At 55.1% G+C, this 22,849-nt stretch overlaps 8 protein-coding genes across 8 annotated transcripts; 4 read left to right on the top strand and 4 right to left on the bottom strand.

The window, feature by feature from the left end:
- Nucleotides 1–273: 273 nt before the first annotated feature.
- Nucleotides 274–2,462, bottom strand: DICSQDRAFT_89164 (MFS general substrate transporter). The gene is made up of 16 exons (XM_007367649.1): nucleotides 2,422–2,462; nucleotides 2,335–2,361; nucleotides 2,252–2,280; nucleotides 2,148–2,196; nucleotides 1,968–2,087; nucleotides 1,872–1,914; nucleotides 1,653–1,809; nucleotides 1,577–1,583; nucleotides 1,336–1,524; nucleotides 1,238–1,272; nucleotides 1,108–1,169; nucleotides 907–1,040; nucleotides 795–853; nucleotides 634–691; nucleotides 443–560; nucleotides 274–368 (listed from the first exon to the last, which is right to left on the bottom strand). Exons 1-16 carry the CDS (start codon nucleotides 2,436–2,438, stop codon nucleotides 288–290), a joined length of 1,185 nt encoding a protein of 394 aa, XP_007367711.1. The 5' UTR covers nucleotides 2,439–2,462; the 3' UTR covers nucleotides 274–287.
- Nucleotides 2,463–4,838: 2,376 nt separating this feature from the next.
- On the top strand, nucleotides 4,839–7,200 carry DICSQDRAFT_108697 (alpha/beta-hydrolase; the record flags this gene model as incomplete). The annotated part of the gene is made up of 9 exons (XM_007367650.1): nucleotides 4,839–4,986; nucleotides 5,048–5,209; nucleotides 5,272–5,374; nucleotides 5,436–5,685; nucleotides 5,751–5,935; nucleotides 5,992–6,079; nucleotides 6,150–6,494; nucleotides 6,542–6,779; nucleotides 6,854–7,200. 7 exons carry the CDS (start codon nucleotides 4,839–4,841, stop codon nucleotides 6,234–6,236), a joined length of 1,023 nt encoding a protein of 340 aa, XP_007367712.1. The 3' UTR covers nucleotides 6,237–6,494; nucleotides 6,542–6,779; nucleotides 6,854–7,200.
- Nucleotides 7,201–7,228: 28 nt separating this feature from the next.
- DICSQDRAFT_181888 (CFS1-like protein) lies at nucleotides 7,229–9,242 on the top strand (the record flags this gene model as incomplete). The annotated part of the gene is made up of 12 exons (XM_007367651.1): nucleotides 7,229–7,235; nucleotides 7,293–7,481; nucleotides 7,543–7,601; nucleotides 7,673–7,798; nucleotides 7,858–7,893; nucleotides 7,948–8,157; nucleotides 8,221–8,406; nucleotides 8,464–8,585; nucleotides 8,643–8,773; nucleotides 8,844–8,874; nucleotides 8,934–9,114; nucleotides 9,174–9,242. The coding sequence occupies 12 exons, from the start codon at nucleotides 7,229–7,231 to the stop codon at nucleotides 9,198–9,200; spliced, it is 1,305 nt and encodes a 434-aa protein (XP_007367713.1). The 3' UTR covers nucleotides 9,201–9,242.
- A 705-nt stretch (nucleotides 9,243–9,947) lies between these two features.
- On the bottom strand, nucleotides 9,948–10,600 carry DICSQDRAFT_171947 (uncharacterized protein; the record flags this gene model as incomplete). The annotated part of the gene is made up of 3 exons (XM_007367652.1): nucleotides 9,948–10,066; nucleotides 10,127–10,526; nucleotides 10,592–10,600. The coding sequence occupies 3 exons, from the start codon at nucleotides 10,598–10,600 to the stop codon at nucleotides 9,948–9,950; spliced, it is 528 nt and encodes a 175-aa protein (XP_007367714.1).
- Nucleotides 10,601–11,122: 522 nt separating this feature from the next.
- On the bottom strand, nucleotides 11,123–13,269 carry DICSQDRAFT_138488 (uncharacterized protein). The gene is made up of 6 exons (XM_007367653.1): nucleotides 12,807–13,269; nucleotides 12,640–12,739; nucleotides 12,426–12,548; nucleotides 12,177–12,367; nucleotides 11,384–12,113; nucleotides 11,123–11,308 (listed from the first exon to the last, which is right to left on the bottom strand). Exons 1-5 carry the CDS (start codon nucleotides 13,145–13,147, stop codon nucleotides 11,897–11,899), a joined length of 972 nt encoding a protein of 323 aa, XP_007367715.1. The 5' UTR covers nucleotides 13,148–13,269; the 3' UTR covers nucleotides 11,123–11,308; nucleotides 11,384–11,896.
- Nucleotides 13,270–13,997: 728 nt separating this feature from the next.
- Nucleotides 13,998–15,306, top strand: DICSQDRAFT_138490 (uncharacterized protein). The gene is made up of 3 exons (XM_007367654.1): nucleotides 13,998–14,519; nucleotides 14,590–15,166; nucleotides 15,235–15,306. The coding sequence occupies exons 1-2, from the start codon at nucleotides 14,311–14,313 to the stop codon at nucleotides 14,654–14,656; spliced, it is 276 nt and encodes a 91-aa protein (XP_007367716.1). The 5' UTR covers nucleotides 13,998–14,310; the 3' UTR covers nucleotides 14,657–15,166; nucleotides 15,235–15,306.
- A 417-nt stretch (nucleotides 15,307–15,723) lies between these two features.
- Nucleotides 15,724–19,038, top strand: DICSQDRAFT_138491 (kinase-like protein). The gene is made up of 3 exons (XM_007367655.1): nucleotides 15,724–15,796; nucleotides 15,860–16,883; nucleotides 16,943–19,038. The coding sequence occupies exons 2-3, from the start codon at nucleotides 16,295–16,297 to the stop codon at nucleotides 18,754–18,756; spliced, it is 2,403 nt and encodes an 800-aa protein (XP_007367717.1). The 5' UTR covers nucleotides 15,724–15,796; nucleotides 15,860–16,294; the 3' UTR covers nucleotides 18,757–19,038.
- Nucleotides 19,039–21,581: 2,543 nt separating this feature from the next.
- DICSQDRAFT_89176 (uncharacterized protein) lies at nucleotides 21,582–22,499 on the bottom strand. The gene is made up of 5 exons (XM_007367656.1): nucleotides 22,408–22,499; nucleotides 22,245–22,353; nucleotides 22,105–22,165; nucleotides 21,858–22,045; nucleotides 21,582–21,802 (listed from the first exon to the last, which is right to left on the bottom strand). Exons 1-5 carry the CDS (start codon nucleotides 22,488–22,490, stop codon nucleotides 21,623–21,625), a joined length of 621 nt encoding a protein of 206 aa, XP_007367718.1. The 5' UTR covers nucleotides 22,491–22,499; the 3' UTR covers nucleotides 21,582–21,622.
- Between the last annotated feature and the right edge of the window lie 350 nt (nucleotides 22,500–22,849).

Genomic DNA, 22,849 nt, shown 5'->3' on the forward strand with positions numbered 1-22,849 from the left:
GGGTAAGATAGTGATTGCGAGCTCGGCATGTGTCACGAAGAGACTCGCTCCGTGCCAGTGACACATGTAGTTGCCACTGTCGCTGTGTAGGGCTGTAGTGTCGCGTGTCATCCATAGACGCCAGGCCGTCATCCTGTTGTTGCTCAAACAAGGTTCGATCAAGGGTTTCCGGTTACCGGTTAGCTTCGGCTCTCCTCGGAATCCCACATGTCATCGCATTTCTCTCTATGCAAGTTCCCTAATGCAGCATTTTCCAAAGGCTCATCAAAAATACAACGTCAAATACTTCACACGATCTGAGTGTTCCTCCTTGTCGCCACCATCATGCGCGCCCACAGGAACAGGAAAGACGCCACGAAGACAAGGCTCTGTTGGGCATGTGAACGTGAGTGAAACTCAGGCTGCTGCCCTCGCTCGGGAACCACTCAGCATGGGGACTCACCGCAGAGAAGGCGATGGGGCGGATCCAGTGGAAAGACCCGGTGAGCAGTGCGCCCTGGATGGGGGCCGCGCCCAGCGTCCCGAGGCTGCTCAAGGCGAGCGCGATTCCGGTCCGTGCGCTGTTGTGTCGCAAAGATGATAAGTTGAACGAGCAGGGAACGGCTGGGTCTGTCTTGGAGAGAGTCCGCTCACCCGGCTTCTTTAGGAGTCTTGGCCAACGATGCCAGGGCGGCGATGCTGAGACTGAGGTCTGAGAGTGGCACAGGAGAGCGTGAGTGCCCGGGGGCGGGCCCAACGCATAAACTTGTAAGCACGCGCAAGCTGCAGAGATGGGGGAGGCGGAATCGACTGACACGCTCCGGAGAAGACCCCGTACAGGACGCTGACCGCGACGAGGGACGCCGCCGTGTTTCTGGACGTGGCGTGAGGCGCGGCATCGCAGGACAAACGCACGAGGATTCTTACATGCCGAGGACTGCCCAGATCGTGCCCCCTACTATGAACGCGCACGGAACGAAGAGGTTGAACGACCCGCGGCTGTCGGCGACGTAGTTGCCGATGAGGCGACCGACGCCGCCGCTGCCGTTCATGATAGCGAGCTGCGTAGTTGAGGTGTCATCGATGCGCCTCACTCCACCCGTTCGTAGTAAGAGGAGGGACACGTACGGAGTAGAAGGCCAGGTTCGCGTCGATGTTGTGTAACACCGAGTAGAGCTGGATGTAGATCACTAAAATATAAAGTGTTAGTGGATACCGACGCGGGCAAAAGGCTCTACCAAAGGGGAATTATACGCACCAGGGAAGTACAGCCCGAAGCTGATGAAAAAGGCCCTGGTTAATTTGTTACCACATCAGTGGAGGATACGTGGACAGCCCGAGAACATAAAAACCTACCCGACCATGCACAGGAGGTATGGTCCATCTCTGAAGAACGATCCTATGTCGGGTTTCTCGTGGGCCGACGCTGAAGAGGATGAGATACGACGAGTACGCATGCACAGGTTTCCGATAAAGACGAAGCCCAGAACCAGGTACGCGCTTGCACGGACGGCGCCCCCGAATCCTATGGTCGGTATGAGATGGCTGCGGAGAGATTCAGTCTCCATAGATCGACATGGTCTCCGTAATAACATACTTGAGCACTGTATTCACACGAAAGAACGATGTATGAGCATCAGACACGACAACAGACAGCAGTTCTGGGCACGTACTAATGGGGAAGACCAATGCACCAGCAGAATTACCGCTGAGGATCACGCCGGTAGCAAAGACTCTGCGACGCTTGAAATGATGCACCGGAATGCTCAGGGTAGGGATGAAAAGCAGGCCTAGGCCTAGGCCCATTCCCAAACCTTGGCTCAGGAAGACCTGAGGCGGTAGATGCGGAACTTCACTACTGTACAAGCTTTGATGTTTTGGACAGGACGTACTTGATAATAATGGTTTGGCTTTGCCAGCGACAACATGAAGAGACTAGGCCGAGGATGAAAACAGCATCAATTCGACGAATACAAGGGGTAACGTACGAGAAAGTGAACAATAGGGATCCAAGGCCAGTGAGGATATGGAAGTAGCCTTCGTCAAACAATTTGCCGGTGACGATACCCAGCAGGAAGGGCATCATGAGCTGGAAACTACCGATCCATCTGTGCCAATTAGCTTGAGTGAGATGCTTCCGAGGACAAGTTCACGGGAGGACGTATTACGCAATTCGACTTGCAGAACTATCGTTCAGGTATATGCGGGTGTAGAAATCTACGATGGCCGTTGAGTGTCACGACGTGCGCTGCATGAGACGAGCGACACTAACCTTGGTATACTCCAAAAGCGTAGATATACCTGACAAAGGCTGTTCACGATTCTGAGTCCTTGCAATGAGTAGACTTTACTCACCCAAACGTTGAGAACATGACAAGCCACCTGCGAACGGAGGTGTGTTGAGCGACATGTTTTGGGAGTGCATATGTTTAGATATCTCACGCGCCACTGACAGTCATCCATGCAGTGAAACCGCCGTCCGGTACAGACTGAAGGCTTTCGGTGCCATTTCGAGGCGAGAGTGAGGCTTCATCAAGGGGGTATGTCTCGGATCCCTCCTCTTTGACTTGGGATGAGTGCTCTGTAGTGTCCATGGAGAGACTTGAGAAGGGGGTGCACGCAGTGCACAAGCGGATATAGCCACAGTACTTACTAGTATACTTACTGGTACATAGACGACCGCAAGGGCCAAGGGCCGTCCGCGTCAGGGACCGATCACCGCCGGCCCTGCCACTGAGGCTCGTGCACCATAATGGGCGACGGGGTACGGGTATATACCGAGGGCCGCCTTCAAAAATTCCGGCAGAATCATGCACGAAATCTCAAGCGAATTGTAGTGTCATGGAACTGCTATGATGGTGTTAACCGAATTATGGAAGATATACTTCGAGATCATCGAAGCCTCCCATCGGCGATTGTGCCTTACCGCAGTGATTACCGGGCGCCGCTCACTGGCAGACAGTCTGAGACAAAAGCCACACCGTAGACGCTGGGGCGCATCACATCGACGAGCTCCAAGTAGAAGCGCCGGTAGGACGGGTGAGACACGCAGCATCGCTTCGAAATTGTATTTGACAAGCTTCTCGACCCAGATGCACGCCGCGGCCGCTGTCCAGCAGAAGAAGACCGAGAACTCCGAGCGCTCTCACCACTGGCACTCAGCGCTAAAATACCACAACCCGCGCGCTCGTCCCAGTCACAGCGTGAAGCCCAAGAATACGGAGGTTGGGAACATGGGGGGGGATGCGCGGATTCCCCCGACATTCCCACCAGATTCCCATGAATGTTCCCCGTACTCGGAAACATCTTCAGTATTTACATGTTTCAATGACATTCCCATTGTATTAATATTCCCTCGTACCCAAACCGTGATGCCCAATGCGTCAAAATAAGTCCTGTAATTTCTGTCAGATAACCTGTTAACGTTATCAATCCGTGCGAACTTGACTCGGAGGCCATGTCCACGGCCTTCCGGATTCACCAGCATGCGTGACCGTCGTCGACTTGGAGCGCACCTGGTTCACCTCGAAGCTTCATGACGCACACTGTGTTCAAACAAAATCATATTCCTCGTTCATACTACACCATGTCTACCCTACCCCGCTGGAAACAACTGACTCAATGCTCTTGCAAGAGCAAGTGCTCCAAGAAGGCATTGGGATACGACATCGCCACTGTGCAGACCGCATCAACTTGGCAAACCATCGGGCAGCGTGTATGCGTCAGCTGCACATGAAGATCGGACTATCATCAACGCCGCAGGCCGTGATGGGGCATTCCTCCAGTGAGTACATAGTCGATGGTGTCGGAGGACTCAACCTCGAGCGTGATGGTCTTTCCAGCGAGAACAGCGTTTTGTTCCTCACAGCGCTCCTACTCCTGGCCATGTATCCTGATCTCTGTCTCCTCTCGGACGCGATGGCCCAGGCCAAGATCTTGTTCCTGCACTTGACTGCGTCTACGGCTTCCTCTCCGTCACTCAGCTCCTTAGACGACATCGTGGACTCTGCCAGAACCTTAACGCCTCTTAAACCTTACTGGGGATTGAAGGCTTGTCTGCTCTGGTGCCAGCATTCGAAGAGCTACCTCTAGTCCGTCTTGCATGTCTTCATTCTGTGCTGACCATTGGATTCGAACACTAACCAATACTGGGCACAGAGGGACGACTTGGTGATAAGCTCGCGACCATCTGATAATGCCTCGGAAAACTGCCTGACACTCCCCGGAAACCCTCACGATCGCTGGTCGCAATGCTCTCCCGGATGTCACAGAGATGGTTGTTCTGCCTGCAGCTCCTTGCCTACCTCAGCAATTGCAAGTACCTTCAACGCCGGCCATGATCCTAGAAGTGCCGAAGTCCCATTGCAAGTTTTCATTGTACCATGTATCGATATCACTGCGCTTTGTATCCCACGATCCATATGCACAAGTCTGCCCATGCAATTACTTGCATCAAACAATGCCAGCGCTGCTGATGCGCGAGCAGCTGCATGAGGCTTGAGCTAGCGAATGAAAACATATTGGGAGGACGCGTACGCGTAGGCGGGATATCAATGCCACGACTATTCAGGCGCTCATGTATAGATTAGTATCGGTGATGCCATATACAATATCAATCATACCTGATTCAATTCCGTGGGACTCCAGATTCCCCTTTCTGGGAATGCGCTGGGTGGGAAACATAGTCATTGCATTTACGTTCCCAAATTCGCCGGGAATGTAATGGGAATCTGTTGAGAATGTGCTCATCTTCTCCATATTCCCCTCCATCCATAATCTGACGCTTCACGCTGTGAGTGTGCCTTCGACAGCTGCATTTTAGCTCCCCCTTCTTGTGCTAACCTCCGTTGTCCAAGAAAATGGAGATAGAGGCTTTTGTGTTTGATCCCTCAGAGCCCAACTCCCCGCAACTCAAGCTCGCTTTCAAGCGGTACTCTCGAGATGATAGTACGGGATGTAACCCAAGTGGCGCTCTGTCGCTACTTCTCGCCCACGGATCTGCTCTGCGTGTGTTGAGTCCCTATGCATTCACCATCTCTCTCTATCTCACGAAAATTTGAATACTCAGACAAAGAGCAATGGGAACCGACTATCGAAGCGTTATTCGCAATTCAAGACAGCTGCAGCCGCCGTGCTCTCGTTCACGAGGCTTGGGCCGTGGATTGGCAAAGCCATGGAGAATCAGCCGTCATCAACGACAATGCTCTTCAAGATAGGCCCGAGGGTATCAGTACGTTCTCTCTGCCCCTCTCTTTGTTCGCCATTGCTTCTCTCAACTGCAGCATATGTCAGGCATCTCAGAGTGGGGTTTCGCGTTGTCCCAATTCATGAGTTCAGCCCACACAAGAAACCGCCGTATTGTCGCCATCGGACACTCTGCGGGGTGCTCTGCGATGTATGTAGTGCCTACTACTCGTACGTTCCTGCAGGACTGAACGGTGCCGTCGAAACCACAGCATGTACTCCACGAAGTACCTCCTCAACGGGCCCAACAGTTACGCTGCCATTATCCTGGTGGAGCCCCCCATGATCGACCGCGACGTTTTCAACGACCATCTTCAAGAGCGCCTCCAGCAGGTCGGTGCGATCACGAAGTCCGTCGCTGCGAGTCGCGCAAGCTGGTCTACGAAGGAGGAGGCTCTCAAATGGCTGAGCGCGAAGTATCCTTGGAAGACCTGGGATCCCCGCGTCCTGCGTCTGTTCGTGGTACGTCCTCTAGAGCTCCGAGCGTTTTGCTTCGTCAGCGTATGTGTCGAATGGATACGTTGCAGGAGCATGGCCTGCGCGAACATCGTGATGCTGGGGGCCGGGACTGCGTCGTTGTGAAATGCTCCAAGAAGCACGAAGCCAGCGCCTACAAGGACTTCGAGTCCACGTTCGAGGCTACGGACATGATTTCCGCAGTCTGCAGGGCAGTACCATTGCATATAATATTCGGAGCAAAGAACGACCTGGTGTGAGTACTGGGCAACCTTCCCCATTCGACATTGGAGCCTCATCCTACAAATGTAGACCGCGATACAGCCAAGACTCCCTCGTGGACGCTTCCAAGGGCCGCGTGCCGCAGTCTATCACCCGGTTGCCTGGAGCAGGTCATTTGGTAAGCCATCCATTATCCGCATTGTTAGTCGATTACGGCCTTTCCAATGGTGCCGTTCTTTCCCTCGTAGGTCGTTCAAGAGAAACCTGAACTGCTTGCGGAGGCCTTAGCGGAAATCTTGGATACCTTGGTAGTTTCCGACTTGTCGAGGTTGTGATCGCCGTCGGGGCCACTGGGATCCTAATCGGATAGTGCCTCGTTATTTGGTGTCAATCTTACTCTTCGTAGAGACCCTTTGTGAACAAGACTCGAGTTCAGGATTCGGTAATGCGCCACCCGAGGCGCCAGGCACGATTCCTGGTCCTTCCAATAAGGTGTAATCGCTACTGTCGTATCCACGAAGGCGCGGATAAGACTCCTGCCTGTTCGGTACCGCTGGCTTCGTGGCAAGCGGAAAAGCGGCAAGCGCAGCATGGTGAGTTGTGACACCTCTCGCGAGCACGGGACCTGACTTGATGCTAGCACACGGCCTCCGAAGAGGAACCATGGCGGCACGACGTTGGCAGCGGGACTTCTAGAACCCGAAGCAGCGCGCGCGCACGCCACGAGAGCGTACGGCATGCTGTCGCGACCAAGGCATGCGGAAGCTCCCGAACTCCACGGCCCCGGGACCATCTGAGAGGTCGGCATGTTTGTAAGATGAATATCCGACGATCTTTGGGAAAATTTGGAGGGACGGAGGAAGTCCTATATGACCGAGGTACCCGTGATGTATTTCTTGTGGTTGATTGCCGTCCTACTGAGCAGCCGGCCGGTGGCCCGAATAAATTTCAGGCGCCATGTCATCAAGTAATCATTGCACGGTTTACTGATCACCGCGCGTGGGGATTCCTCGATCGAGCGCGGCCATGACGCCGGCATTATTTACAACATCAGAACGTACCGTGGACCTGACACTCCCTTCAAGAAGGCTTCCGTGTGGCATCCGTGATCTTCTCCGCCAGCCGTGAAGCGCAACTTTTGCCCCGGTTTGTACAGCCTGAGTAAGATATGTATAACTGCAGCCACAGCTCTGCCCAAAGACACATAGGGAAGGCTTGACCCGATACCCCACGCACTGCCAACTTGACCTCGACATGCACATTGTGAAAGGATACTCCTCTCCTCTTGCTGGCCTTACTGCCTTTGTCTTGCCCGCCTTCTTGGAACATGGCACGTCTGAAACTTTGCTCCGCAATCGATTGGGATAGTATGCCAACTGATCCCTGTATAGCGAGGGCCTCGGTCCAGCGCGCCTTGGCGGCAGGAATACAGAAAGGCTGCCTGATCGTGCGAGAGGCTGACGGTGAGGTCCGTTACGGGCAAGACCCTGCGGTCGCGTCGAAAAGCGTTCGCAAAGCCGAATTGTGCGTGAAGTGCGACAAATTCTGGGCTCGTGTCTATCTCTCTTACGACTTGGGCTGTTTGTTCGTTTCTCTTCCTCATCTGGATACTGTCATCTGATGTTTCCATTGTCTGCATAGTTTCCGAGGCGTACATGCACGGGGACTTCACCACGCCAGACTTGAAGGCTATCCTAGAGGTCTGCTCTTCGCTACTCCGTTCACAATGATTCACTCGAACAGGTCATCTGACAGAGCCTCTGCACGACAGCTTTGGCTTGATAACCGAGAATCCTTGAGTGGCCTTCGTTCGCTTTACAGTCATATGCAGAATCTAGCATCTATTGCCTTCATTCGGTTCTTCGGACAGTCACTTACTAACGCAAGGTTGAACGTCGTACGTCCGCTATCCTCCTCTACGTACAGAGTATGATTTGACAATAGCGATTACGACAGATCACGGGCTACGAATGCTCAAATGACTTCTTTGAGGTACTATACTTCTGCTACTCCATAACAGTGCGCAAACTCAAGAGCAACTCGTAGGCGCTCCTCAGCAGGGATATGACCTACTCCTGTGCGCTGTGGACTCCTGACATTGGCGGGGTCCGTGGCGACCTCGAAGGTGGTTCACACGAAGGTGATCTCGAGAAGGCTCAATTGAATAAGATCGCCCATCTGCTTGAGAAAGCGAGACTACGACCTGGCGACCGCCTATTGGAGTTTGGGTCAGGATGGGGTTCACTTGCGATCCAGGTGTGCTCTAGTATGACTGGATTGCCAATACACATAGAGACTGATATTTGCTTCAACACCTAGGCTGGGAAACTCGGGTGTACTGTGGATACAATCACCCTATCCACTCAGCAAAAAGTCCTAGCGGAAAAGCGCATCGCCGAACAAGGGCTTGAAAAGAAAGTCAGAGTTCACTTAGTCGATTACCGCCATCTTCCTCCTGAGTTTGAGCACGCCTTTGACGGCTTCATAAGCGTTGAGATGGTGGAGGTATGTATCAAGTCTTTTGATGATATCTTCCATTTCAGATCTGCTCACAGTACATAGGCCGTGGGATTTAAGTATCTTCCGAGATTCTTCCAGATCCTTGACTGGGCTTTGAAGCCGGACAGAGCTTGCGCGGTGATCACGGCAACGACTCAGCCGGAATCCCGTTACACAGTCTACCAGTAAGTACCTCCAACCACTACAAACGATACATAGATACTGACATCCTCGTAAATCAGACCCGAGGACTATGCGCGGAGATACCAATGGCCGAATTCTTTCTGCCCTTCAGCGACGTCCTTTGTATCGACAGCCGCAAGTTCTACCAGAGGCAGTTTAGTACTCGAGAGCGTCGAGAACTTTGGTCATCGTGAGTTGCATTCAGTACTGACTATAGCAGCCCAGAGATCATGACGAGAGAACTCCTATAAACCTCTCAGATTATCCTCGAACATTGCGAGAGTGGGGAGCGTGAGTATCTCTACATCATTCTCGATGCATGCTTTGACTGAGCAGCACCGACTTCTCAGACGTCTCCAAAATAACTGGACCGCGGAGACCATAGCGAAGGTGCGCAGGAGCCAGCCTCATCTTGAGACTACGGAGGATCTGGAGGCTTTCAAGCGTAAATGGGAATACATGTGTGTCTACGCCGAGGTCGGATACGCTGGAGCATATACTTCCATGCACTACTTCACGTTTTCCCGACCGGTGCGTACCGTAGTTGCCTCGAATACATGCGAAAGTGCGACTGACACGAGCGCATACAGGAGAGCGTTGTCGAGCGCTGTGACTAGAGCTTGTATACGTAATGACTCTTTCGATTACCTGTCATATCCATGAGTATTCAGTCGAAGTTCTACAAACACCGTACAAATTTCCTGGAACCCAGATCTTGAAACGATAGGAACGAAGGCTCTTGGCACACGCAACAGAGACTCAACCACCCTTCTGAACTTCATTTCATGCTCATCTGTTCCTCTAACTGTCCTCTGCTGACATTATCGTAGATCTCAAGCGCTTCAGGAACATTCGCCACTGCTACAGAAGTACATGCGAGGATGGTCGCGAGTAGAGAACTGTTATAATAGAATATGGTGTGCGCTCACCTTTTAAGATAGCACGTTGGACGTGTGAGGGCAGGTCTGATAAGTGCAATCGGCCTACAATTCATCGCGATCCGCGCCGCGCGGTAAGGTCAACTCTGAAGCAACCACTCGACGTCAGTTAGATTCTGATGTCTAGCAAGCTTGAATGAGTAGAAAGCATGGACCACGCGATGCGCAAAGCGACAAGACGATGACAACGATACTACAGCTTGAGAGGAATAAATGTAGCAGGCATCTATTTGGGAAGCATACCCCGGTCGTGCTTCTCGGCAGCAGCTGTAAGAGCAACGCACGCCTGTTGGTTCGATTTCATCAAGTCATCGGTCCTACGGATCACATCCCTTCCGGACGTGGCATGCCTAACTTCGAGGTCAAAAAGTCTGCTAGAATACGATACGATGCTGCGCAGGAAATCTGCGCAGTGAACTCGAGAGGTCAAGAGAAGCTACCTTTGGGCGCGGAGCGTTTGTAGGTCGGCAGTGGCGTAACGCAGGAGTTCGTAGCGATCGGCACGAGTTTCAAGTCTTGCGCCTTCAAACTTGTTCGCGAGACATCTAACGGTGACTTGTAAATATATCATGGGCCGCGCAGTCGAAATCCGCCCGTACACATACATGCCTGGTGAAGCTTGTTTAAGACGCCCACGATGGCGATGGCTTCTGAACCAGGGTTGCCGACACCGGTGTGGTTGTCCATGAGTGTCTCGTCACCTTTCTTGATGTCCTTGAGAAGGACGCGTGCCCTACGTGTGACGGATGTACGAAATTCCTGTTCCTTCTTGACGTGACGGTGTTCGGAGAGCGAACCCCGACGAGAGCTGAGCAGGAGACGTAAATCTGGCTGCAGTGTGCACGAGAACGCTGGATGGCCGCAGAAGGTGCTGGAAGAAACCAAGAGTACGTCCTTCTCCCTCCCCAGATCCAAAGAGAGCGTTCCCAGTTGCCGTGAGACACCGACCCCCTCGTGAGGCGCACGGACAGCAGCAGCCTCCGACTTGACCATCTTGACCGCAGCCTTAGGAGGGGACCGCAGTGTCAGGAGTCGAGCGCCAAGTCAACGACCTTCTGTTCCTGCTCAACCTGCGTCATAGGGGATGCAGCGACAGCGGTCGAAGTAGAGCCCAGAGCCAACTGATGTCATTGAGATGAGGGGAATCAGACAACACGATATACCTCCACCACGCCGTCTGTCTTCTCCACTATTGTGCTTCCGTTCGATTGAGGAGCGGTCACGCACTTCACCACAGGCGGACAGGTTGGAGGACGGTGCATTGGCGTCTCCAGAAGGATTGTTACGAGTGTATGCTTGGTACTGATGTGTTCACTAGCGGGCAGGGCGTTAACAGGAGAATACGAGACACGTTGTGCAACTGTTCTCCACAGCGGTTCGGCCACCTTCCGTCCAGTGGAGCGGAGATTTGTTGCCTGTGGCCCTGATGAGAACGTAGCGCACCGAGCAAGACTGCTCGTGATTACCTGTGCAAAAGAAGAGTGGACAATCTGCTCTGCGACCTCAGCTGTGGACAAACTGGAGCCCCATCGAGCTGCGTACCAATGACTGTGCGACCCTTCTTTGACAGTTTTGTCATTCCAAGCGCCTACAAAGTCGTATTCAAGGTCATCTGCGTCCTTGAACCCGGGGGCAGCAGAGGAAACCTAGAGGATGTCGCCCAAGCGTTGAGGCCGGATATTGAAGAGCTGTTCCGCCACTTCCACAAGAGGACAGCAGATGGAAAACCGCGCCTTCCCAGGAATTCGTTGCTCTCGTAAGCAAAGCTCAAGGTCTAAAGACGGTTCCTGGGCAGAGGTTGGACGCTGCAGTTAGTGGTCGCGGAATGTGGCGAAATACGAGCGCTTGAACGACTGACTCACAACTGTAGCGAGAGGGCACTAGTCCATCCGAGAATATTAATTCGACATGGGCTATAGACTCTGGCTGGCTTGTGTCGCTCTTGGGAGTAAACTATGGGCAACCCTCGAAGTTCTTGTAGTGAGGCATACTAACCTCCCGGACACTCCTTGCCATTGATTCAATATTGTCATATGCTGTAGTCGAAGCTGAACGTAGAAGCTTAGAGCCCGGAAGACTGCATACGCACGACCCGAGCAGCCTGACCCCCGAACGCAGCATCCCCGACAACCCCTGTCTGCTGCATGCGTACCCCCGGTACTCACCTCCAACGGACATACGTCTCCAGGTCCATCATAGCGTTCCGTGAAGAGGGACGAAGCAGAGAAGTCTTACATTAAGTGATCTATATCTAGACCCCAGATTAGATGTGTGGGAACCCCGCCAAGCTCTCGAAGGCCACCTGGACAACGCTGCAAGCGGGGAAAGAGACGGAGAGCAGGTCGTATGGGAAGCATCGTAGCGGTGATTGGCCATTACGGCTGTTTCTCCACGGGCAACGACTCGGGGGCGGCGAGAGCCTCCCGTTGCTTCGCGAGCCTATCCAACAGAACGTTTGTGCATGTCGTCAGCGCGGCAACCTCCTCCGACTTGGGGTCCGCGCAGGCCGCCCAGCGTATCTTTTTGTCCGAGTCGACGAGGTAGACGTATCCGACGTGCTTGTTTGCAATCCCCAACGGCTCGCGGAGGTACCTGTGTTAGGATAACAGAAGTCGGCTACAGGACGACGGGGCATGTAATGAAGAAAGCACGCACTCCATGTTCTGGTTTGAGATCATGTAGGTGGGCCACAGCTGCTCGGGAACCTGTTTCTTGATGCCGGACGTGAAGAGGGAGACGAGCCAGGACTTCATGAGGTTGTCTTGCAGGTTGATTTGCACGAGCTGGAAGTCTGGGTTCGAGCCGAACGCCTTTTGGGTGGGTTCCACGAAGTGTGCGGTTTGGATCTGGCGATTGACTCAGCATCTCGCACTTGGCCAAAGGGTAGAGGAGAGTTGGGGGTACCTCGGATATACGCGTGGTGAGGAGGGTCAAAACTGAGACCTTGCCGTCGAGGATATTCGTCGTATGGGCCTTCTCCTCGCCGGCTAGTGTGGCGCCATGAATATCCGGGAAGTATAGGGCTTTCTGTCAGGATCAACTCAGCAATCCGCGCACATAGGACAGGGGGTTAGTTTCCGAGGGCATAGGCAGCCTATCCGTGCCAACATGGACTCACGTCTTCCCGGATCATGACCTTCGGCGCGATCCACGTCTTGCCTCCGTGTTTCCGCGTCGCGTTCAGGTCGGCGAAGTATCCTCGCGTCGCTTCCCGCGCTCTACAGCGCGATGTCAGCCAGCCATGAAGGATGTCTGAGTGTTCGAAAATTGAATACGGGTACGCACAAGTGTGTCCGCTCCTCCATCCGCTTGTCCTGGTCCATGAACTTCTCCTTCGCGTCCGACCACGTCCTCACCCGTGCCTTCGGTTTCTCCCTCACTCCCAGCGGCCTCTGCAATAGCGGCAGCTCGTCCTGCGCAACAGCTTGCGTCGCGTCCACAGACGATACGGCCTCCTTCTCCTTCCCTTTCTCGGACGCGGGAACGGCCTCGGCCTGAGGGGCAGGAGGCTCGCTTGACTGTCGTGATGGTGTACTAGAGACGTAGCGAACCCGAAAAAAGACAGAACGCTGGCTTGGCCTCAGGCCGGCTTGGATGCCGGAACGTAGAGAAGGTAAGGACCGCATGGTGATCGAAAGCAGGCCGATCGTACTGCGTGACAGAGAGAGACCTATAGGATAAGACGAACTTCCCCTGAGGTCCCAGGAACGAGAGCGCACGAACAACGAGGTCGAACAAACTTGGAGGTACTGGTAAGTCGTAACTTGGGTGTTGCTGCAAAAGCGCAAAACGCCAGGCTGGTGACATGCCGAAGATTGGGGTCACGTGCCGTCAAAACGCGTCGCGGTCGACTCGCAGCTGGTTCGTGTCCATCGTTTGGCTTTGATCCCTCCATTACCTCGCATTCCTACCAACACTTGGACTCAATGCAGATCACCGCGTTCCAATTATTCTGAATCGTGCTCGACGTTCGCAGTCGCTCATTTGTGAGCTCTGACGCATAGGAGGTGCTCTCGGAGGTGCGTGCGCTGAAGCCCGAAGGCAACGTCTTTCGAACTCACGATGATCGACAGTTTGGTGTCATAGACACCCAGGTGATCAGTGGAGAAAGCGCAATAACTACAGAGAAATGAACCTCCACCTTCCATATTGGAGCCTAAGTACTCGACCTCGTAAGCCTCGGACGTCTGAGGACCGCTACAGCTTCCTCCACGAACATGAAGTGTCACCCCACCTGCAGCTTCTCTGATGTCACCAACAAGGATTTCCCCCAACATTTGCCTTGTATGGATTAGCAGCATATATGGTGTATGCGGCGTACCGTCTGTGCGTGCTGCAAACATCACGCAAGGTGGCGGCGTGCACGGGGCGGCGCACATCTCGCGCGGCACACATGGTATGCAATTTTTTCTCTGTTTTGACCCTACCGCGACATGCTCACTCGCTGGCTCGTCACTATCTCGAATCGAGAGCATAGGTCCGACATGTGCAATGCTAGTAGCCCGTGGACTCATCTCGGAATCCGAAGAGTTCACCATCGTATTCATGACGAACTAGGCAACAGGCGCTTCCATCCGCGTTATCCCACGTGGGATGGGACAAGCTCGAGCCCTGGGTGCGGCGATCCGGATACCAGCCGGGTGTGCCTTCTCTTACGAGGCCTTATCCGGATCCCTAAATCGCAGCTCATCCAATGACCTGGCACAGAGCAGATTGTCTTCCCAAGCTCGGGCTTGTGACTTGGCCTGGTTTCTGTGGGGAAGAGCAAAGATATCCACTGATATCCACCATGGATTGCGATGACCTCGGATTATCGGGACGCGGGCGATTCCCGGACATGAACTGCCAACTGTATGTACACCACGATTGCACCACCTCAGGACACCGCAGGCCGTCACTATCCCTTCACTGCTGCATACGAATCGCGGTGATCGAGTTATCGGGGCGAGCCTTTCGCACGCACCTACCGCAGGGCCGCTTCTGGAAAGCTGGAACATCGTTGAGTATAGGCTCACTGGGTGTGCATTGCAAGTATCTGGGGACTAAGCTTATCGTTCGTGTCTCACAGGCCCTTGGGCTCTCACCGCTATAGACGAGGGTTCAGACCCTCGGAACCTGAGCCTGTCCTGTATTGAGACGGCCTACGGCAAGATGGCCCGACTCCGAGTCCGTCTCCCCAAGACGTGATAGAGCTGCGATTCCGCGACAGCCGCTGTCCACCTAGCCTGTCAGTGGATTCAGGAACATTCCAACGAATGTTGACGCGCAGGGCGCTCAGTGGGTACTCTTGACAAGCTCTCGCAACTCATACACGCGCATCAGGGGCGCTCCCGGACATTAAGCCATCCACCCTTGTGCTTGCTTGTTTTGGCCCTGGATTGGGTTTGCGCAGTGCGAGATGGCGAAGAGCGTGAGGATCCCCTCACAGCGCGCACAGGAATGCCTAGCGATTATGAACAAAGCTCAGCAGGAAGGGTCCTCTGGTTGCTAATGTACCTGCGCGATATTACGTTCCTGAAATTTGGTGGCGACGTCGGTGAAGGTATAACGTCGATCAGAAGCTCGACTCAGTCGTCCACTATCAGAATGGAGCGTCGTTTACTCGGCATATGTCATAGCAAACACTTCATAAGGCTCGGAGCAAGGTGTGCAGTCTTTCATGTCATTCCTTGGTGACGCTAAGCTAACGTTCCAACGACGTCATCAACCACAGTCTATACGTTCCTCACATGTGGGAACCACGGGCACGGCGACGGCGCTGCGGCAGCGGTTGGCGGCGAAAGTGAGTGGCAATGTCTGCGCGGCTTGTCGTCGTCGCCGCCGTCGGGAGCATATTTACCGCTCCGAGCCACACATCCGAATCCGTGTCCGAGTTTCATCTTCAGATGTCAGGCGACCATCGGCGTCCTATGGAACCAGACCAGAAGATAGAATATGCCCGGGAAGACATCTCAAGTCCAGGCGCTATGGAAGTACACTGGGGTCATCGGTCATACCCCACCCTCTCGAGGTTCGACACTGCTACACGATGCTCCGTCGAGGATAGCGGTGCCGGTGCCTTAGCTTGAATGCACCCCGAATTGTGAATCGAGGCTGGGAGTGCGTCGAGCCCCAAAATCACAGAGGCCGGGGATTCCGCTGCTTGGAAGGCGCGAAGAATGCTGTGCAATGAGCGCCCGAGCGGCCCGACGCGTGTGAAGGACGCCGATCAGATCTGGATCAGTCCGCTTAAGGAACGCCCGAGACTATTGTCCCCCGCCCCCGTTGTTCTCCCAGTACGCCTCTCTTACACATATACATGGAAACCAACACTTATGTGTCTTGTGTGCTCGGTGTAGTCTAAAGTTCTCCGGCTGTGCCCAACTTTGTCGCTAAGCGATGGCCTTCAAGGGGGCATGAAGAGGCGTATCGATCCCACGTTGCGACACGTCGTTCATTATGCAGCGCTCTGCGTTGTGCGGAAAGAACACCAAGAAGGGCAGGATCACCAGCCGGTATCTTCGAACTTCTGACTTTAGGCCGCTTCACTTTTTCCCAGCTCAATCGGGCAGCGGTTCGCCTGCCTCCGTGCAAGCCCTAGTCGATCACTCCTTTGCCTCATGGCGGACACGCCCGAGCCAGCCCTTTGTCACGTTCTGCCAGACATTCATAAAGGCTCCCGACCCTCCGTCCTTTCCTCCCCGGGTCCTCCTCAACGCTCTGCGAGCTCTTTGCGAGCACACACGCTCTTCCGCCCTCCCTCACCCTCCCGCATCCTCCTTACGACGGCCAACATGGTCACTTCGCCCCAGTCTCCCGCTTCGCCCACGCCACCGGCGCTCGGCACCTACATTGACAACGGCGCACTCCAGCTCGTCGAGATCCTTGGGTATGGTGGGTATGGTATCGTCTATCGTGCTGTCGACACTTTCTCGTCAAATCCGACATCGTACGCCGTCAAGTGCCTTCCACACTCCAACAAGCGCTCCGCTGTCCGCCAGCGCCAGCTTCACATGCGCGAGATCACCCTGCACCAGCTCGCATCGGGCCATCCGAACGTTGTGACGCTCCACCGTGTCATCGAGGACTACCAGTACACCTTCATCGTCATGGACTACTGTTCCGACGGCGACCTCTTTACGCAGATTCTGCACCAGCGGCGTTATCTGGGCAATAACGCCCTCATCAAGGAGGTCTTCCTTCAGCTGCTCGACGCGGTTGAGTACTGCCACTCTCTCAATATTTATCACCGTGACTTGAAGCCCGAGAACATCCTCTGCTTCGAGGACGGCCTGCGCCTCGCGATCACCGACTTCGGGCTCGCGACTACGGAGCGCATGAGCAACGAGTTCCGCACTGGCAGTGTCTACCACATGAGTCCAGGTACGTCACTTCCAGTTCTCCTTTTCTTCGTCTCCCCCTTTGCTGACAACCCTCTGTAGAATGCCAAGGCGGCTACTTCGCGCCCACGCGGAGCTACTCGCCACTATTTAACGACGTCTGGTCGCTGGGAATCATTCTCCTCAACCTCATCACTGGCCGCAACCCGTGGAAGTCGGCGTCGGCGGACGACTGCACCTTCCAGGCGTATCTCAAGGACCCGCACCGTTTCCTCCCCACCGTCCTCCCCATTTCGGAAGAGGTCAACCTCTTGCTCACGCGCGTGCTCGAGGTCGATTGGCGCAGACGTATCACGCTGCGCGAGATGCGTCTCGCGTTCAAGTCGATCGACAACTTCTACTCGCATGATGTGATCTTCGAGGACTCCATGGCGCGGTGTCCCTGGGAGGCAGGGCTCAACGTTGATCCTGATAGCGACTCCTCCGCCGAGGCGGAGCCCGAGCCTCAAGAAGTTCCGGAGCAGCAGGAGCAACAGGAGGACTTCGCTTCCGCCTGGAGTGATGGGTCCGACTCCGAGATGGTCTTCGCCCGCGAGAACTCGCTCGTCCAGAAGGGCACCACCTCTTCCTGGTCTGCCTCCTTCGACGCTCAGCGCGGCGACGACTCGGCTGCCCCCTCTTCCTACTCACGCTCCATGTCCCCCAGCCCCAACGCCTCGCCCCTATATACTACAACGAAGCTCTTCGAGGCCCTCCAGACCCCCGGACAGAGCCCCGCCTCCACGTACTCTGTTCTGTCTTCCTCGCCCTCGATCCCGTCGCCGCCGGTGACTCCGCATGCGGGAAGCAACTGGGGGGAGAGCCGTGCGATGCGCCCGAAGCTCGTCCTCACTGTCGACACTGACACGCACCGTCCCGAGTACTATGACAACAGCGTCACGATGCTGTCTGCGACCGCATCGTCGATGCATACCGCGCTCGACACCGCGCTCGAGTCGAACTGGGACGGCTACGTGTACTCTCCGCTGGTGACTAGCGCGGTCGAGACCGCGAAGCCGTCTCCCTACGGTGACACGCGCGAAGACTTCGGGATGATCATCACGCCTGCGACCGCCACCGAGGATCACGACATGGACGAGGACGAGTACCCGGAGATCGACACGTACGACTCGCACCCCGGCGCCCCGCGCTCTGAGTCCCCTGTTCTCGGGCTCGACTTGGGCGCGAACCGCGAGCACAACGTCGTCGACGACGCGCAGTCCGAGTACAGCTGGAAGCAGATCCGCTCCTGGCTGAACCCCTACCCCCATGCCGCCACAACCACAGCTGCGAACACCACCGCTTCCAACACCCCCGAGTTCTCTTTTTTTACAGTACAAGCGACGCCCGCACCCTCGCGGCAGCCGTCGCCGCGCGAGCCCGTCACCTGGCCGGCCTTCTCCTTCGGCGTCTCTACCGCGCCGTCTTCCCCGCAGTCGATGCCCGAGAAGCTCCCGCCGTCGCGTCCCTCTTCCCCCGCGCGCCGCAGCACGGAGCGCAAGGCGCGCACGTCATCCTTCCTTCGTCCCATCCGCCTCGCATTCCCTCGCCGTTCCACTTCGCCTCTTGGGCGCCGCTCGCGCTCGCCTGGCCGCGGCAAGACGCGGCAGACGGAGTCTGCCCCCGAAGCACTCGCGAACTGGGTGGTGACCGCGTCGACAAGCGGGTCGCTCGGGCCTCAGGCCTACTTCTGCCTACCGCCGACTGCCGCCGTGCAGCCAACGCACGTCCGCGTGAGCTCTGCGGAGAAGGAGAGCGTGCATCCGACGCACTCGACGTTGACGGAGGACGCGCGTCCGCGGCGCAAGCGGCTCCGGTCTGCGCGCGACTGGTTCTCGCCAGGAAAGCTGTTCGCTGCTGTGCTGCCCTCGTCGTGACTCTCTTCTGTGTCGCACTCGTGGTCGTAAGGTTGCTGCATTTGTAACGGTAACTTATTCCGCATTGTCTGTATTGGTCTTGCATTTTTCTTACTTCTGCATTGCTTTGGCATACACACTCATCTCGCATACACATCATCATCACATCCTGCATTCTCTAATCTTGCATCTGCACTGTTACGACCTTTACGATCGCAATTCACACATACCACCGCATTGTTCTTTTCTCTCTCGCAAATTTTGCTGGCATCCGGTGTCACGTGTAGTCTCGTTCTTGTTTCCTTCGTCGTGTACCAAAAGTTGTACAGTTGTTTTCATATCTTTATCTCGGTAGAACCGTGTACGTTCTAGCTCACATAGTGCCTTGCGATCGGACTGGATCTGTCTCGCAGCCGTACTTTGTTGTATTACTCTTGTCGTCCCCAGCGGAGACCTCACCTCTACCTATGCCCCTTGTATGCCCCTATGCCACACTATGCACACTCGCAATCCCACTCGTTGATATCATTTGCTGATTTGTGTGTGTACCCGACTCCACGCGCCGAAACGATCAATCGTAGGGGATGAAGTAGCTCTCGATGCCGAGTATCTCAGGGTCGAGGTCATCCGATCCATCCTGCTGTTGCGCGAACTCCCAACGATTGAGGTCAGCGCTCCAGCGTGTCCTCAGGACTTGTAGAGATCTGTAACATACCATAATTGTGAACCCAGATGTATCAGCAGCAACAACGGCGGGATATTGATCCCAGTCCTTTGCACCGGACACCCGCAGTCCACGATACACGGTGTAGGGCATACACGCCGTGCACAGTAGAGTTCGGATGGTCTCGTCTGCTGTGTTCAGGGCTGTCGAGTCCAGCACGCGAGAAGTGACCTTGTCTGAGGGTTTGTATGCGCCGGGACCAGGTCTCGCGAGGGGGTTCAGATCATAGATAAGCACCTCAGCCTCCGCCGTCGCCCGCGAGCCCTCCTCGAACTTCAAGAGAACGCACCGTGAACCGAAGGGAGATGCTATAACGCGGACGGGCAAGAATTTCGGTGCTGAGATGTTCAAGAGGAGCGCGCCACCGGGTGCCCAGTCTGCCCACTGGACGACCTGAGCTAGTCCCTGTGCTTTATTTGGTTCATAGTGGCGTGCAAGGAGATTGCGAAACGTAGAGAGGGCAAATAGTGAGGGCCGGGTGCGATCCTCGGACCACTCTTCATCCATCTCCAGGTCGACGGCGATGGTCGCGAGCCCAGGGTCGGGCCAGAAGGGAACGGAGGCCCGAGGGGCGGAGGGGATGCAGGACTCATGAACCTTGGCTTCTGCTGTACGCCGTGGAAGCATCATTGCAAGGACCGGCTGCAGTGTCGGGTGTAAGCTCTTGCCACTAGCACTGTGTGGTTCACTTGGAGAAGGATTGGATGGCTGGGATATGCGGTATACGAGGAGCTCGCGTACGTCCCAGGAATGGGCGGAGACAACGATTTGAGAGTGGTCAATGAAGGCGAACGAGACATCTTCACTGAAGTCGTGATGCTGAAGCGTACACGTGCAGGAAAGTCATGAACATGATACGCATTGCGCGCAGCGAGCTGATTAGCACTTACCCATACTCGACCGCCTGTCTTCCAATTCCAAACTTCGATCTCAGTAGCGACAGAATCGCGTTGACAAACGTGTATCCATGCCAGGTAGTCGCCGCATATCTGTGTCCCCCACATTCCCTTGGATGTTGGGAACTCTAGCGGGTAAGGAGTGCTTGTATGCAGGAAAGGCGCTGCGGCATCCGGATGTGATGATTCCGGATAATTCAGTTTACGGAGATGAATTTTTAGGTCCCTGAACGCGGATAGAACCGCCATAGAATTAAGCTCCGCAGGATGAGCCCATACAAGGAGCAAGCCACTCACTCGCTCGCCTCTGTTGCATACTGGGTTGCAACCAGTAAATCTTGCTGAACGTCCACAGCGACGGTATAGGTTGTCTTTGCCTGGAAAGCGGGCAACCACCGCCCATTCCCGTGGCCTGGCGTGAAGCTCGGGGGACAATAGATCATCGTCTCGCCCTCTCCAGGCTCATGTAATGCATACGTGTGCGAGCTGCCCCGGCACAAGATATAGTGCGAATCAAAGCTATCACCGGCCTCAATGCAGAAGGCGCGGCGACAGGTGAACTCGCCTCGACGGGCCCGAGTAGCGTACGCCCGGAGCTTCGCAAGCCGTTCGGCGATGCACATAGTCGACGGAGGCCCGTCTATCATCCCGTTCTGTGCGAGTTCAATATTGTATTGCAGGCAGAGGTCCGTGCCGACGAGTCGCGCAAATGTGTGGCAGACCTAACATCATCGTCAGAAGGGTTAGCTCGGTCTGAGAGAGGCATCCTGGGACAAGGGGGGAAGGGGAAGCCAACCTGCTTGCAGATCAGGGTTTCGCGAGCATCTAGGCATTTAAAGATGAGTAGCAAGACGTCTTCTGGCAGCTGATCAATGGTATTCCGTTTCTGACTCTGGTCGCTCCTGTCGTTTTCTGTCCCCCACTCATCACTGCGACTCGTTAAGCCAGCCATTCTCATGCTCGGCGAAAGTTGACGTTATCGGTGAGAGAGAGAGAGAGAGACGGACGAGGATGCAAACGCCACTGCCTTTATATAAGGATCGTTCACAGGCTCTGTGCCACAGGCTAGGGCTGACGGCTTCTCTACTTCGCTCGGTTTAATTCTAGACCGCTGAGAAAACATCGCCCCTTTTCGAGACTTGCATGAACCTAGCATCCAAATTTCTGTCATAGTACGCCTTACCACGATTGCTGTGCGAATACAGGTACAGATAGAGGCACTTGTGGGAACGTGAATGAAACACAGGGGCGCGAGCCTATACAGACATCATCTTGCGGTTGTCTGTTGCCCACCCGTCTTCTCTTGCAGTCGGTCTATGAGCTTCGCATCGGGCGCGACCTGCGCGGGAACCTCCAGCTTCTGCGTTCCCTCCTTGCGCTGGGACCGGCTGTCGCCACGGAAGCCAAGGTAATACAGGCGTATAGAGTCGCCGCCAACAGAGTCGCTCTATGAAGCGACGTCGTAAGTCAACTGCGGGAATCAAGGAATATGGCTCGCGTACGAAGAAGATAGACAGGGAGTGGACATTCGCGAAGGACGCCGTGCGCAAGGGGTACTCGGTCACTCCAACTTCTCCCTCAGATAGGCTGATGTTGAGCTGGGGGGTGATGTCCTCTGCTTCAGAGAAGTCGACGATGTTTGAATGGTTCGCGTATATCCGCATTCGTCGGGGTGTCAGTTCACCTCGGCCTGGATCACCGAACACGGTCAGCGGAAGACCTACGAGGCCAATCCAGTTGTACACGCACCTAGCTTGAGCAGAACGGAACGCAGACGGACGTTCTGCGTGAACGGAACATGGATAATGATCTGCATGGTCGAGACGCGTGCTTAGATCCACATTCACGCTGGTCCAAGGGTTGTGTACGGCTGGAGCATGCTCACACACCTGATCGTCCACGCCCGACTCGGCAAACTTGGAAGTGTCCTCCCTCTCATCCCATGGCTTGATCAGGGCCCGGGCGTCCTCTGGAACGGTCAGGTTCAAGCCGTGCACGCTTGACTTGAGATGTTTGCTCTGAGATCAGCAGCACGCACATGTGCAGGCTCACTTCTGTTTGTCAATCGATCCGTACAAGTTCCCCAGGTCTAGGGATCCCAGTTGTTCTGACACAGAGTCGGCGTCGTGAGACATGGAGCAGCGAGGTATTCGACGATGGTGGTATCAGTCGAGGCTTGCGTGAGCCCATCTCGCCGCCACCGCTTGCGCGGCCCGCTGCTTTCCGCTTATGGGACGGGCGCGAAGGTTTCTTGTGGGGCGCCTGCGCGACAGCACGGCGTCGAGCGCGACGTTCACCACCTTCTCTCCAACGCCGCCCCTTCCTCGTCGTCCACGATGGCGATGAGCTCAAAAGCCGCAAGGCTGGCCTTCTCTACATCTGCGCGACAATCATGTCGTCGCTTCCCTCCTGCCGTCTCCACGTTTCGTCACTACTCCACGCCAACAAAACGAGACATCTTGAGCAACGACGACCTCCGGCGAATAGCTCAGGA

The sequence above is a fragment of the Dichomitus squalens genome (assembly GCF_000275845.1).
Source record: "Dichomitus squalens LYAD-421 SS1 unplaced genomic scaffold DICSQscaffold_27, whole genome shotgun sequence".
Taxonomy (NCBI): Eukaryota; Fungi; Basidiomycota; class Agaricomycetes; order Polyporales; family Polyporaceae; genus Dichomitus; species Dichomitus squalens.